The sequence below is a fragment of the Euprymna scolopes genome, chromosome 19 (assembly GCF_053919585.1).
Source record: "Euprymna scolopes isolate OS-2025 chromosome 19, ASM5391958v1, whole genome shotgun sequence".
Classification (NCBI taxonomy): domain Eukaryota; kingdom Metazoa; phylum Mollusca; class Cephalopoda; order Sepiida; family Sepiolidae; genus Euprymna; species Euprymna scolopes.
Genome location: NC_136500.1, coordinates 80,708,154 through 80,722,240, shown reverse-complemented (window position 1 = coordinate 80,722,240; position 14,087 = coordinate 80,708,154). Strand labels below are relative to the sequence as shown.

The 14,087-nt window shown below is 34.6% G+C and overlaps 1 protein-coding gene across 1 annotated transcript in view; it reads right to left on the bottom strand.

Annotated features, from left to right (window-relative positions):
• Nucleotides 1–13,753, bottom strand: part of LOC145239783 (uncharacterized) — a 63,622-nt gene extending 49,869 nt beyond the window's left edge. Inside the window, exon 1 of the mRNA XM_080103280.1 lies at nt 13,562–13,753. Within this exon, the coding sequence (XP_079959406.1) occupies nt 13,562–13,655 (94 nt within the window). The 5' untranslated portion in view covers nt 13,656–13,753. The remainder of the gene's footprint in view (nt 1–13,561) is intronic.
• Between the last annotated feature and the right edge of the window lie 334 nt (nt 13,754–14,087).

The following is a 14,087-nucleotide window of genomic DNA, read 5'->3' as shown; positions in this document are numbered from 1 at the left end:
TATTTTCAGTTTTTTTACAGGTATTATGATGAAATTTTGAACATATTATCATAATACCTCGAAGCTTCAGATAACTGTATTCACGACCATCTCATTTGGTAACTTATGAACTGATTAGCATAGTAATTAGTATATTTAAGTTTCATTTTAACGATTTTAAGTGGAAACATTATAAAAAACAGGTAAAATAAATGGTGAGGCTTTATCATCACATGAAGTATTATTCTGTTGAGCATTACCATTTGTCATCATCACACTGTGAAAAATCCAAGATGGCGACTGGAAAATCCAAAATGGCCACCACATGATTCATAGAAAGTTAACGGAAATTTTATCATTACGTTCAACGAATTTTATCCCGTTGCACGAGACTAAAAGTGAAGATTAAGATATATATTTTCTTAACTTCACTATTGTCTACAACCCACAGATGCCCAGTAAAATCTATCCCCGTGTGCAGAAAAGGTCTAACAAGATTTACCCTATGTTTAGGTAAATTAGTTACCTTCGGATATCTAAAAGACAAGGCATTATACCTTTTACACAAGGCACAACTAGCCAGGACAGTTTTAATTGCCTGTCTATCAAATCCGTAATATGACAAGATTTTGGTAACAAAATAGGGTGTTTCACATCAATAGAAAAGTAGTCAGAACTATCGATTCGACCACGACAACATATTAAACCCTTTTCATCTAAAAACAAATTGAATTTCAATACTAACTGAGGTATCTCTTCTACTTTGGTTTGTTGTAAGAAATTCCTCTCCTTACCGAAGAATTGACTCTGGGCTAAACTAATCAAGTATAATTTAGACTTGACAATAGCATCATCCTTAACTTGGCAATGAACCGAAAAACTACCGTCAATATTCTTATTAATTTATCAAGAGAAGATAACTTGTCCAAAGTTATTATAGGAGTGTTTGTTAGTTCTTCTCCACTACTCATGTGGGCAGTGATTAATTCTTGGCATTTTTCGCTGAGACACTCTAAATTATAATTAGGCCAAACCAAAACATTTGCATGTAACCAAGGTGGGCCTTTTAACCAGAAATCCCTTTCTTTAATAAATTTAGTCACAGAAATACCCCTTGTGACGAAATCTGCAGGATTTTCGGCCGTATCGTAATCACTAGTCACTTTGTCGATTATACTTAAACGTTCCAAGTTAAACATTTTATCGACGTTTCTTTCAACCGCAGATTCGTCAAAGCAGTACAAAGGGTCGAAATATTCAGATTTCGTATCCATAACAAAGTAGACATGCGTGATGTCGCAAGAAGAAAATTCTCCTACAATACGATTATAATTCAGCTTGGCCTGTTCCTGCACAGACTGGCAGTGTTTAAAGTTATTAATGTCCCCGAACAAGACTATTCCTTGAGACAACTCAAACGCAAATCTGTCTCTCAGTTTGATTATCTGCATGGGTCCCATATATTTTATGATATCAATACCTACCAGACCATGCACAGAAAGAACATTATCTCTGATATTCGAAAAATCTGTGGCTAAATTTACATTGTTATCCTTGAAGTCAGTGACCACTTTACAGAGTCCTTCAATCTGAAAGGACATCCAGATGCTCGCCTATCAAATAAGGCACAGATCTTGATTTATCCGGAAAATTGACATTTAGAACTATCTTCTTAAAATTTTTTGTCTCATTACCTAGAAATGTCTTAACATTGAATCTACAATTTTCAATGGGAGTAACTCATTAAAAAACCCATGTAACAATTCTCTACACAAGTAAGACTTTTCACTACCTGTATCTAACAGGCAATTAAATGTAACTTCTTTACCATACAAATTTGCTGAAATGTTAACTACAGGTAACAAAGAAGACCCGCTAGTGGACCAGCTAGCGTTAGAAGAGACGATTGGTTTAATCGATCCAGGACACATAACATTAAGATGGCTAGGCTCATTACATGACCAGCACAACTCAGATTTCTTTTCTTTTAGAGGACATACATTATCCATATGTAGATTACTAGTACATCTAGAACAAATCTTCAATTCTCTACATCTTTTTATCTTGTCGGCATAGGTCGGATATGATTTGTACATATAAACCCTGTGATTATTAGATCGACAAAAACAACAACCATATTTAATTTTAGACGCATTAATGTGAAAATTTTCCAAGGTAGAGGTCTTCCTCTTTTGCAAGGGAAGATTAATTTTAGGAAAAGATTTTCTTCCATAATTCACTACCTTATGATTTCTAGAGTTGTTCCTGCAAAACTCCAAGGTTCTAAGGATATCGGTGCTGTTATCCAAAATTTGTACAAGGGAGGGATAATTATTATCCAATTTATGAATCAACTCTGATTTAAACGAAGCAGGGAGCTTGTTAAATATTATAAAGCTCATCAAGCTATTTCCTGGTGAACCGTCCTTTAGGAAATCTATTTTAAAAGAATTTTTCAACTCATGTACTTGAGTTTTCACATCATTCAAGTATTTTTTCACTGGAGAACTGCCGTATAGACAGTCCACGTCTAACCAGGAAGAGAAGATAGACTCTACTATACAGTTTTCATCTAGAAATTCTTTGCATATTAGATCTATAGCTACAGAATAATTCTCATCCGATACAGAAAGACGCTTTATCAGTTGGAACACGTAACCCGATAAGTGTTTTTTTAATACCACCAGCTTCAACGCATCGTTGTCCAAATTAGAAACACAATTCAAGAACACCCTATGAAAGTTCAAGAAGGCTAATTTGTTAGATTCCAAGTCCTGATCGTGGAATTTAGGACATTCAATTTTCGGGGTCAAATTAATCCCTTTGTCCTTTTTTAAAGACTTAAGACAGGAGTCACCATTTAACTTAATAGGAGAAAGTCCTGCCAATTTCTCTAGAGTCTGTAATTTGAATATTGAGCTCTCTTTGTTGAAAGCTTCCACTATCTTATCCTGGATATTTTCTTCCAGGTAGACATTGGTCAACTTCTCTTCAAGAAGGTCCACCGATGCCAATTGCTCATTTACTAGGGTCTTATACAATACATATCTGGAATCATCAATTTCCTTTGAATCTCCTAGAAACTCAAATATAAATAATATTTTCTCTCGGGTATACTTCAGTTACTTTAACAAGAAGTCCACAGAAACAGTTGCCATGTTAACTAAATAAATCTAAGCAGAACGGTGAGAAAACGATGCAATAGCGATCTGTTCAGGAAAAAAGATCAGAAACAAAGACCTCTTTTTTAAAGACAAACGTCTTAAAAGTTCGCCATAACCCGAAACTGAACAAGACAAGATGGCCACTCAATAAGGCAGAATGTAGAACGAAAATAGAGGGATAAAACAGCCACAGTCAGGTGAACATGCTTTTTATAGAATTTGGATAAAATAATTAGCAATAATTACGTATAGAGAAATATTTAAAGAAACAACTAAACTTTGGGTTTAAGAAGAAAAAAAAATGGCTTTACATAAATCTTAGTAAGACCGGTGTAAAAAACCATTCCGGGTAGGAATACTACCAGTAGTGCATAAGACATGTAGTATTGGCAGAGTAACGGAAATTTTATCGTTACGTTCAACAAATTTTATCCCGCTGCACGAGACTAAAAGTTATAAAAGAAATATAATAAAAAAATAAAGAGATCAACGTAAACTGGTATAAAATTTTATCAAAAAGAAAAAGAGAAAAGGAAAGAATGATAGAAAAGGAAATGTATAGTTCGACTGGGCTGCCAAATCAGTCCTTCTGGCGGTTCTTAAGAATTCTTTTAACAATTATTCTTGTACAAAAAAAAAATTCAGCGTAGTTGGAACACGCCAACACTTCTTACTTTTTTTTTTGTTATTCAATGCAGAATTGAGATGCATAAATCATTAGCAGCTTCCAATTGAGTTTATCTGACTTCTCACCACTAGAAATAAATCGATGGAAGATCCGTTACCAAATTTATTTCTTTTACTTTGCTTTTTTTTCCACAACATATCAACCCTTTCTTAGGTTATTTAATATCGAATTAATATTCATTCGGAAATAGTGTATAGATACTATTTTATCGAATAAAACAGTAATTCCAACTGTTGTCATGGGAAATTGAAAACAGACTTTGTTTTGCTTGTTTCTCGAATTTATAATTTTATCTGATTTCGATTCCATTCAGGATTTGTTTGGTAAGTTTAATAATCTCGATGGTTAATATTACTTTCTTCTTGTATTGCAAACGTCGCGACACCGCTCTGGTGTAATTCAAAGGTCGCAAAACCGCTCTGGTTCTTTCAGTTCACTGCAACACCGCTCTGGTGTAATTCAGTTTGACGCAACACCGCTCTGGTGCTTTCAAAGCCTAACACCGCTCTGGTGCTTTTAGTATCCTGCCAGTCTCTGGCGTTTTTTTTTCCTTCCCCAGCTTCTGCTGGTTTCACTCTTTTTAAAATAGCGCGCTCAATGTTTTAGCCAATCGAATCCCACGTGACACAGCAAGAAGTAGTAGCACCAGATACACAAAGAGAGGGGGAGAAAAGAAGAGGAGAAAGAGAGAAGAAAATACGCCAATTAGAGGGGGGAAAGGAAGGGGATGGAGAGAGTAGAAAGACACTAATAGTAGGGAAAAAGGAAGAGGACGTAAACAGAGAAAGAGGAAAATAAAATTTCTAATAAGTATTAACAATAACAAAATATGGCTTGTAGCAAAGCAAATAAAAGGCAATTTTGTATAGATTGTAATTATATTTTCAAGCACATTAAAGTATATTCCATCATTAAAAGTTGCAGAAGTGTAAATATTTTTACTTTTATAGATGACTTTGAAGTGAACATCGTAACTGAAAAATATAAACTGTGAATCATTATCAACCACCTTGGGAGTTGGTAGCAAGCATACTCTAAAAAGTATTGGGATTTGTAGGAATCAGGGATTTTGCAGCTCATTGTACAAAGACATGGGAAGTCTATATGCCCTCCTACTTCTAATTGGATCTGGTGCAGAGTCAAGAATCTTGAAGACAAATTCTTCAAATACTCCTTCAAAGTTTTCTTTGGAGGGTCAACGATAAACACCATCAATGCCACTTGATGTCATGAATTTGATTCTCACTAGATGCTTGGAGTTCTGTGCAGTTGAAAAAAATTGTTATACATTTTGTACATTCATCTTACTTTTTTAATTTTTAATCAGTTTATATGCGTATCACGTTGGTACAGTGGTAACATTACAAGCTTTGAATGCTACAGTTTTACTTCTGGTTTCGATTCTAGCTGATGGCACCCAAATACTTTTTTTTTACTTTTTAAATCACGATTATAATAATATACATGAAATCTGGATAAATAAAACAATATTAATATTTTGAAAATTAAAAAAAAATATTGAAGGAAACTCCAAATAATTCAAATTTTTTGCAAGATTTTAGAAAGTCATTCAAAACTTATTTCTACAGTTTACAAACTATGCTGAAATAATGTCATTATTTAGAAATCCATTCTTAACATGGGAAGAGGGCTAGGGATTTTAATCTTTGACCTCCAAAATCAACAGAGACTAAATCATTCCTGTAATGACCTGATCCCTATTGATTTTTCAGTAGGGATTTTGTTCTGTGCAGTTCTAGGCGGTCTCCTCTCCCAGGCTTTGCCTTTTTTCTTTAAGAAGAGGTTGGTTTATTGTTAATCGCCTGAGGCGCTCTCACCGGGGAATGCCGACGGGGCTGCCCAGGCACTTTTTGCAGGTCAGAGTGCTTTTCCTCTGGGGCACAAACTTCTAAATCCTACTTTCTGATCCTGGTGTCTAAGTTCTTGCAGTGGGAGAAAGCTAGGGAAATCTTAACATGGGAAGGGGGCTAACCTAACAGTTTTATAAACAAAAGATACAGTAAAAATTTAATTTAATTTGAAAATCTTAAAGAAAAAAAAATAGCACCCTCCATAAACTGCAGAAATACTAAAATTTACAAACGTGGATGCTTGTAGAAACACCTTTTTTTTCTTTTTTTTTTTTTTTACAAAGGAGTCACCATTTATCAAGGCCAGGAGGCTACTTAAGGATAAGGGTTAATGAGTGTACAGTAGTAAATGGGAAAATGTTGTGTTGGAAATTAGGTAAATTTGATTACTTAAGTGGACAGCTCATCAAGAACTTGTTCATGTTGGACTTGAAGACAACCATATTGTAGCTAGTTGGAAAGCAGGAAAACAGAACAGAGTTCCACAGGCGTGAAGTTCTAAGAAAGAAGCTTAGTTCATGGAATCTACGTTTAGGTGTAGGCACAAATACAGAGTAGAGGAAATTATTAGTAGTGATCAGCTAGACAAGTGTTTTTTATGAAAGTTTGGTGAAGGGGAACCATAGACTGGAGCTCAGACGAGCACTTGTTATGAAAATAACAAAGTAGAGATAGGCTCGCAATATCTCTTCAGTGGGAAAGAGGTTGCATAGATGAGAAAAGGGCATCCGTCACTAGGCTACAAAGTCTATTTTAAACTCTTATCAAGGCAGGATAAGCTGCTTCTAGCAATTCCTGCCCAAATGTGGCAACAGTACTCCATCCTTGGACGCATGTGGCTCTTATACATGTAGAGAATTGAATCAGCAGAGAGATATCTACTGGAACAGTAGAACGACCCCACCATTTTTTCCAGCAGCTTTGGCAATGGATTTGATATATGTGTTCCCTCTCAGAGCATGAGTAAAGGTCAGACCTAGAAGCTTGTCAAAAGATGAAGCCTCCCCAAGACGAGAGCCATGCATTTCAATTGATGCCAGACAGGATCAGTGTGTTGATGATGGAAAAATAGAAGCTTGGTTTTAGATGCATTAAAATTAACTAACCATCTTTTTCCCCATTGCACCAGTTGATCAAGATCAGAGGAGAGAGAATCAGAGACAACTTGGTTGTTTACAGCCTTTGAAGTGTTGCTATCAGTAGTGTCATTTTTTTTTTTTTACATGGTAGTCACCACTTACCAAGGCCGGAAGCCACTCAGGGATAAGGGTTATTGCATGTACAGTAATCAATGGGATAGTATCATAGTAATCGTTAGTATTGGAGATTTGATAAAGTGTCTTACTTAAAGGGGTGGTTCATCAGAAATTTGTATATGTTGGACTTGAAGACATCCAAGTTGTAGTCAGGTGGGAAACAGGCAAACGGAAGAGAATTCCACTGGTGTGCACTTCTCCTCAGCATAAATGTCTACAAATGATCTTAGGATATGATTTGGAAGATCATTGATGTAGATCAAGAAGAGAGTTGGGCCCAGGATTGAACTCTGAGGGACTCCAGAATTAATACTGTCAGCTTCTGATTTCTGCCCATCAATTACGACTCTTATGAACCTATCAGAGAGAAATGATTTAATAATTGAAAAGACATTTCCAGCTATACTGTAGTGGAGATTTTGTGAAGTAGACGTTCATGCCATACCCTATCAAAAGCCTTTGATATGTCAAGGGCAATTGCCCTAGAAAGAAGAGATTCGCTAATCCTAGGAGATAAAAACATTAGCACATCTGCTGTAGATCTAGCAGAATGGACACCATATTGCATGTAACTGAGGAGATTATTTTTTGCTGAGGTGGTTGACTACTTCTCTATTTAGATTCCAGAAACTTACTCATGACACACAGGAGACTGATTGGTCTGTATTGAAAGAGAGATGACTGATGACCTGAATTTTTAAATATGAGATATATTGATGAGGTTTCCAGAGGTGTTAGGAAGCAATTCTTAAGACAATACTTAAACAGCTTTGTAAGTAGTGGAGCTAGTTCTGGTTGAAGCTTTTTGAACACTATAATAGGAATGCCATCAGAGTCAGTTGCTTTACTGGAGTCAAGAGTTTTGATTATCTTGGCAACATCACCCACAAATATTGGTATGTCGCATAGCATGTTTTCAGAGACAGGAGGAGATACAGGGGGTTGGTGGCCCTGATCGCATAGAGCAGAATTAGCTGCAAAGTTTTTGGCAAAGAGTTTGGTATTGTTTGATACTGACGAGATTATCTTAGGTCCATTGATGATGGTTGGGATAGAGCACACACTTCTATTCAGGATCCTGTTTGTTATTTGCCAAAATTGATGAAAACCAAGCCACTGCTCAACTACTTTATATGTGACAGACTGAGCATACAATTCTCATGTTCTTTATTACTCTTTTAGAGTGGTTGCTGGCAGTCCTGAAGGCGGCTTTAGTCTGAGTGCATCTATTATGTCGGAAGCAATAGAAATAGTGATTTGTGCGCAATAGCAGCAGCACATTCTGCAGAAAATCACAGCTGGTTGTTAGGTTTTTGTTGGAATTTTTTGGAGGGTATGAAGTGGTCTATACCTACCATTAACCATTCGGTCAGGTCTGATACTATGGAGGACACATTCTTTTTAAACATGGAATGCAGAGATAGATCTGATATAAATGTATGAAAGCTCTCCAAGTCAGCCATAAAGTATCGATATACTATACGATGGAGAGGTATGTTGGAGGACTTATTAAATTTTGTTTTTATCTTAAATGGAGACAATTGAGTGGTCGGAAAATCCCAGTGGGGACAAAATGGAAGATGAACATAGCTCAGGGCAAGTTGTGAGAAAAATGTCTAGGAGACTTGCATATTGACCATCAGTGTCGGGCACATGGGTGGGTTTGTGAACAATCTGAGTTAGGTCATAAGCAATGGAGAGATTGTGACAGACCTGCCTCATTATCTGTCTTGTTTGAGTTATTCCACATTGTGAACATTGAAGTCTCCACAGACGTGAATGTTAGCCGAAGGATGAACAAACAGGATGTTGTCAATTTTCTCAGATATACTTTTAAAGATAGTAACTTAGTAACTTCACTGTTATGGGGGCAATAGAGGGCCAATATAAATGCAGTAGTGTGAGCAAGTGCAATCCGAAAGCACATATAGGGAAACTTAGGGTCTTCTCTGAAGATGTCCTTATCACATGGAAAGCCATCTCTAATATAGGCACATATTCCACATCCACGGCAATCTTGGGGGTCAGATTTGGATGTTTAATTATAATATCTTTTAATTATAAACTTATCTAGGCAAATAGTCAGCCCAATGTCAGTTTCGCTTAGGAAGAATAAGTCTGGTTTGGTCTCTTGTAATTGGGATTTCAACCTCTGGAAGGTTGGAATGTAGACCCTTGATGTTGAAGAAGGAGACATGGTAGTGGTGGGGAGGGGGGGGTCTACATTGGATGTTAGGGGGTCTGGGTTTAATCGTGTATTCTTTCTGGAGACTTTTCATGATGGAGTTTTAAGATTTGTGGAATTGGTCAACAGACTTGGTTAGAGCAGGGCAAAGAGGAAAAGTAAGGGAGAAAAAGAAGTGAAGAAATATTTTGTTTTAGACCATGATAAGGTAAAGCGATAACAGTTATCCACTAATATGGTATCAAGAAGCTCCACCAGAAGTCACTGAATGGTCCAGAATCCATTCACCAAATGGCAATACAGCAGCCCCAGTATTTTGCACCTGCTGATAGGACAGCTTCCTTAGTGCTTAGTCCAAGGTTCCGGTCTCTGACTATCAGGCAGATCCTGTCAGCCCAGTAAAACCTTTACTTCCAGCATCCTGATTAATGACAGTGATTAAGGAAAGTATGGCGATAGATTCCCCTCTCACTTACTGAAGTAAAGGTAGAATTTCAGTTGACAAAGTTAACGTCTGTAATTCTTGAGTAAATCGGCTAAATTTCCCCGAGTCATTTCCGACTTGATATGAATGGAAATTGTCTATCCCTTTTGTTAACATTCGACGCTAGGCAGCGCATTTATTAGCATGACTATTTGAATAGTATACTAAAATAGAATGGTGTCAAATATTATGGCATTGTCTTATCACTATAAACTGGTAGATATAAAAATACTTAACTAATAAAATCTCGAAATATATTGCTCCTTTCACGACTTGAACCCATGATGTAAACACGACTATAAACCAACATTAGTACGGCTTTTGGGAAAAGTTGGATTTTTTTCACATTCAAAACAAACCATGTGTCTAACTTTATACTTGTGGGAAAACAGAGTACCAGGAACTTTTAAACATTTTTTAAATATGAACATCTGCTGCTTGAATTCCCCTTATATATTACTCAACAAAAATAGAGAAAATTCTGCATGATGTATGTAGCCATGATGAAACGAAAATATCATATTCCAAAAATTATATAAATCAATCAAGTAATCTTAAATAAGAAAATCACATGTTATGACTATGCAGGGAGTGATTGTCTCGCCCGTCATTTTGAAAAAAAAATTCAAGAAGCAAAGGGAGATAACTCAACAATGGATTTATGTTGTAACACCTACGAATTCCCATCAATCGCTTAAAATGATTTTCTTTGTAAAAAAATAAAATTACTTCACTTTACGTGATTTTTGGAATATATTTTGGTTTCGTCATTGATACGTACGTCATACAGATTTTTCTTTATATCTTGTTTTTTTAATATAAAAATAATTTTGGACGAGAATCAAACATTTTTTAAGAGCATATACGATAACAACAAAAAAAAAGAAAAGAAAAACAAATTTATTATTTTTATTATAAAATTTATTATTTATTAAAAAAAAAAAAAAAAAAAAAAAAAAAAGGGAAGAGGTTATTGATTTATTTAAGATATTGAATAATAAAACAGAATATATTAAATTTTTTTTAGAGGTTTTCCGGTCAATGTGGCCAATGGTTCCACTGAAGACTTGCAAAGAGTTGCTTTTTAGAGGTTTTACCCCCAACCTCCTCGTGTTAAGAACAGCTTTCGGTATAAACACCGCCAACCTCCTCGTGTTAAGAACGGCTTTCGGAATAAACACCCCCCCAACCTTCTCGTGTTAAGAACGGCTTTCGGAATAAACACTTCCAACCTCCTCGTGTTAAGAACGGCTTTCGGAATAAACACCTCCAACCTCCTCGTGTTAAGAACGGCTTTCGGAATAAACACCTACAACCTCCTCGTGTTAAGAATGGCTTTTGGAATAAACACCCCCAACCTCCTCGTGTTAAGAACGGCTTTTGGAATAAACCCCCCATATTAAGAACGGCTTTCGGAATAAACACGCTTTGCAGATAAGTCTTTAGTGGGACAACCAGGGTGCATTCATTGACCAGTTTTCCTATTATTAATGTAAATAAAATAGAAGAAGAAAAAAAAGGTACTTATGGATCTATGCTACCGCGCTAAAATGATAAAGTTATTTTAGAAATCCATTCCTAACATGAAGAGGGGGAGTATTTTGTAGTCTGTACTTTCACCTAACAATTTAATACATATATCCTAAAAATTGAATTTGATTTTAAAATATTATTTTTTTAAAATAGCGAGGTAACATATATACTTACCCCCCCCCCCCCCATGTGATTGTTAAAAATGTTATAATATGTTCCGTTTCTTTTTTTTGGGAGAAACTTATTTGCTACGACCGTTCGTGTGTTTTTCAGTTTTAACCAACAACAGCTGCTGCTGAACTACTCCATCCTCCTCTTCTTCCTCTCTCACTCCGTGAAAGAAAAGTGAAACTGCTGTAACTCTTAGCACAGTTAAAAATACACAAAAAAAGAAAAATGAAAAAGAAAAAAGATGAGGTCATCATTGTTTTCTCTTCATTGCTAATTAAAAACCAACAATAAACTCCATGTTTTGTTTGTTTGTTTTAAAACGGATCTATTTTATAATATTTTAAGGGAGGGGAGTTAATTTTGACGAGCGATACGGACGCAAACATACGAAAGAGGCAAGTATTAAACTTGCGAAAACTGGTTTGGTAGTAGTAGTAGTTCAAATGCCGAATCGTATGAATCGGAATAACGGAATAATGTTTTCTGTAGAAACATTAGGGCGTAGGTTGATAAAAAACGAACACGAATAGGTTTTCGGAATAAAAACCCGATGTAAGGTTTGTTGGTTTGTGAAACTATAAACGAAGCCATGTTTTTACACTTATAGAGATACGAAAACGTATTTGATAAAATGGTTTTATTTTAACACAAATCGATATCACTTGTACTTGTTTAGACGATAAGGTGCTAATGCAGAGAGTGATCCGTCTATTTTTTAAATCGTATTTCTAAGTTTAATTAAAGTTTTATTATATGTTTTTTATTCAATTGTAAGGTTAAAGTACAGAATAGGTACAAAACATCCCCCCCTCCCCATGTTAAGAATGGCTTTTAAAATAACGTTATTATTTCAGCACGGATCACTCTCTGCATGAGTACCGACGATAATAAAGTTTATGCTTACTGTCAATTCGGTGTAAAAAGTTTGAATTCAGTATATGGAGAAAGGAGATTAAAAACATGGGAGAGAGAGATGAACCTTTGAAACATAAAATGAATACATCATGATATTGTTTTGTTACTTTTTTAGAATAATTTTCTAATATATCACTTCTTACTGAAATGGGTTTCAGCATCATTTTTAGATAACTTATTTTGCATTAAAAATCGTGATTTATATTTTATTAGTTAAAACCCATTTAAACAGGTGTTTACTGTTTTGTTGAATAATGTCTAGTCACATTTCATATTTTTCGGTTTGCACCAACTTGAAAAAAGTAATAAAACGTTTATATTTTTTGAAAGATTTTAAAATTATAAACTTAAACTGAAAAACTGCACGTTTGTCGAATAACTTAAGAGTAAGCTAAAAATGATACAAAATTTAAATTTAAAAATTATTTCTCTATTTTGCATAAACCAGTCATATTCAACATTAAATAAATAATTTACAAAAATTAAATCTAATCTTTTTTTTTTTAACCCTAATCTAAGTTCTAGGTTTTAGTTCGACAAAAGTCAGTTTAGTTTGTTGTTTGGCTAAGTTCAAATTCTGTATAAGCACCAAATAAAACAGAAAATTTAAATATTTGTTTTTACTTCAAACGACATTCGCAAGCAATGATTTAAAAAAATAATAATCATTATAAATAATAACCTCAAAAAATTACCTTATTGTCTGGAATGAGGGAATCATTTTATCGTAATTTTTACACGAAACTGATCCCCCAATCCAAGTTCTAAGTTTTTTTTTCTTTTCGGTAAATTTTTCAGAGTTTTCACACGTAATCGCCTAAAATTACAAAAATGTAATTTTTAGACGGAGTGATTTAGCGGAGGGTGTTAATCTACAATAATACTATTTAAATAATGTTTTTCATTTTCTTGTTTAGCGGAATTTTATTTGTATTAAAATATAAATTTGTGCGTTTTTTTTTGGGGGGGGGGTATTGTGTTTATTACCAAGATAACAAAGCGCGCTTAATTTTAAATGAAAACTTTAAAAAAATACATACATTTTAGATTTTATCTGCTAAATAAAAGATAATTATTTTTGTCTTGTCTAAGGAAACGACCGATGCATAAACCGGAATAATTTAAGAATACATTTCTTTCTTTTCCGATGTTATAAAACTACATTATAAAACTTAACAGAATAACGAACCTTTATTCCAGAATAAAGGTTTAACGGTTCAAACGAACGTTTGCCATAACACACTTGTCATCTAAACCGTTTACCCTCCGCCAAAAATCAACGAATTTCAAACATAAAACTCGTATGAAAACTTACCATTGCTGAACCTGTCAACCTTATCTTCGTCTACAGAAACCATGATTGATCTTCCATCTTTGAGCGTAAGGTTTATGGTAACTAATCGAGACATTTTTTTATAATATAAAAGGTTTGCATTGGTGATGACTTGATGACGAACCCGGACAAACCAACTCAAACTTTTGTTTGAACGTGAACGTGTAGAAAAACTAGAGAATTTTCTTTTCTAAAACAAATTAAAATTGAGAGAGTATATTTATTAATATTTTTATTGTATTTTATCTTATCCTAAATTTAAATTTCTCAAGTGATTTCAATAATAATAATAATAATAATAATAATAATAATAATAATAATAATACAGAATGCTATATGAAATAAGTTTCGTTTCGTTTAGTTTTATAAGGTTTGGAATTGGATAGTTCGGTATTCGTAGCGAACCAGTTTGGTTTTTGCCAAAATCTTTTAACAATAGAACCCAATATGTATGTATGTATGTATGCATGTATGTATGTGTGTGTGTGTGTGTTGTGTGTGTATATAT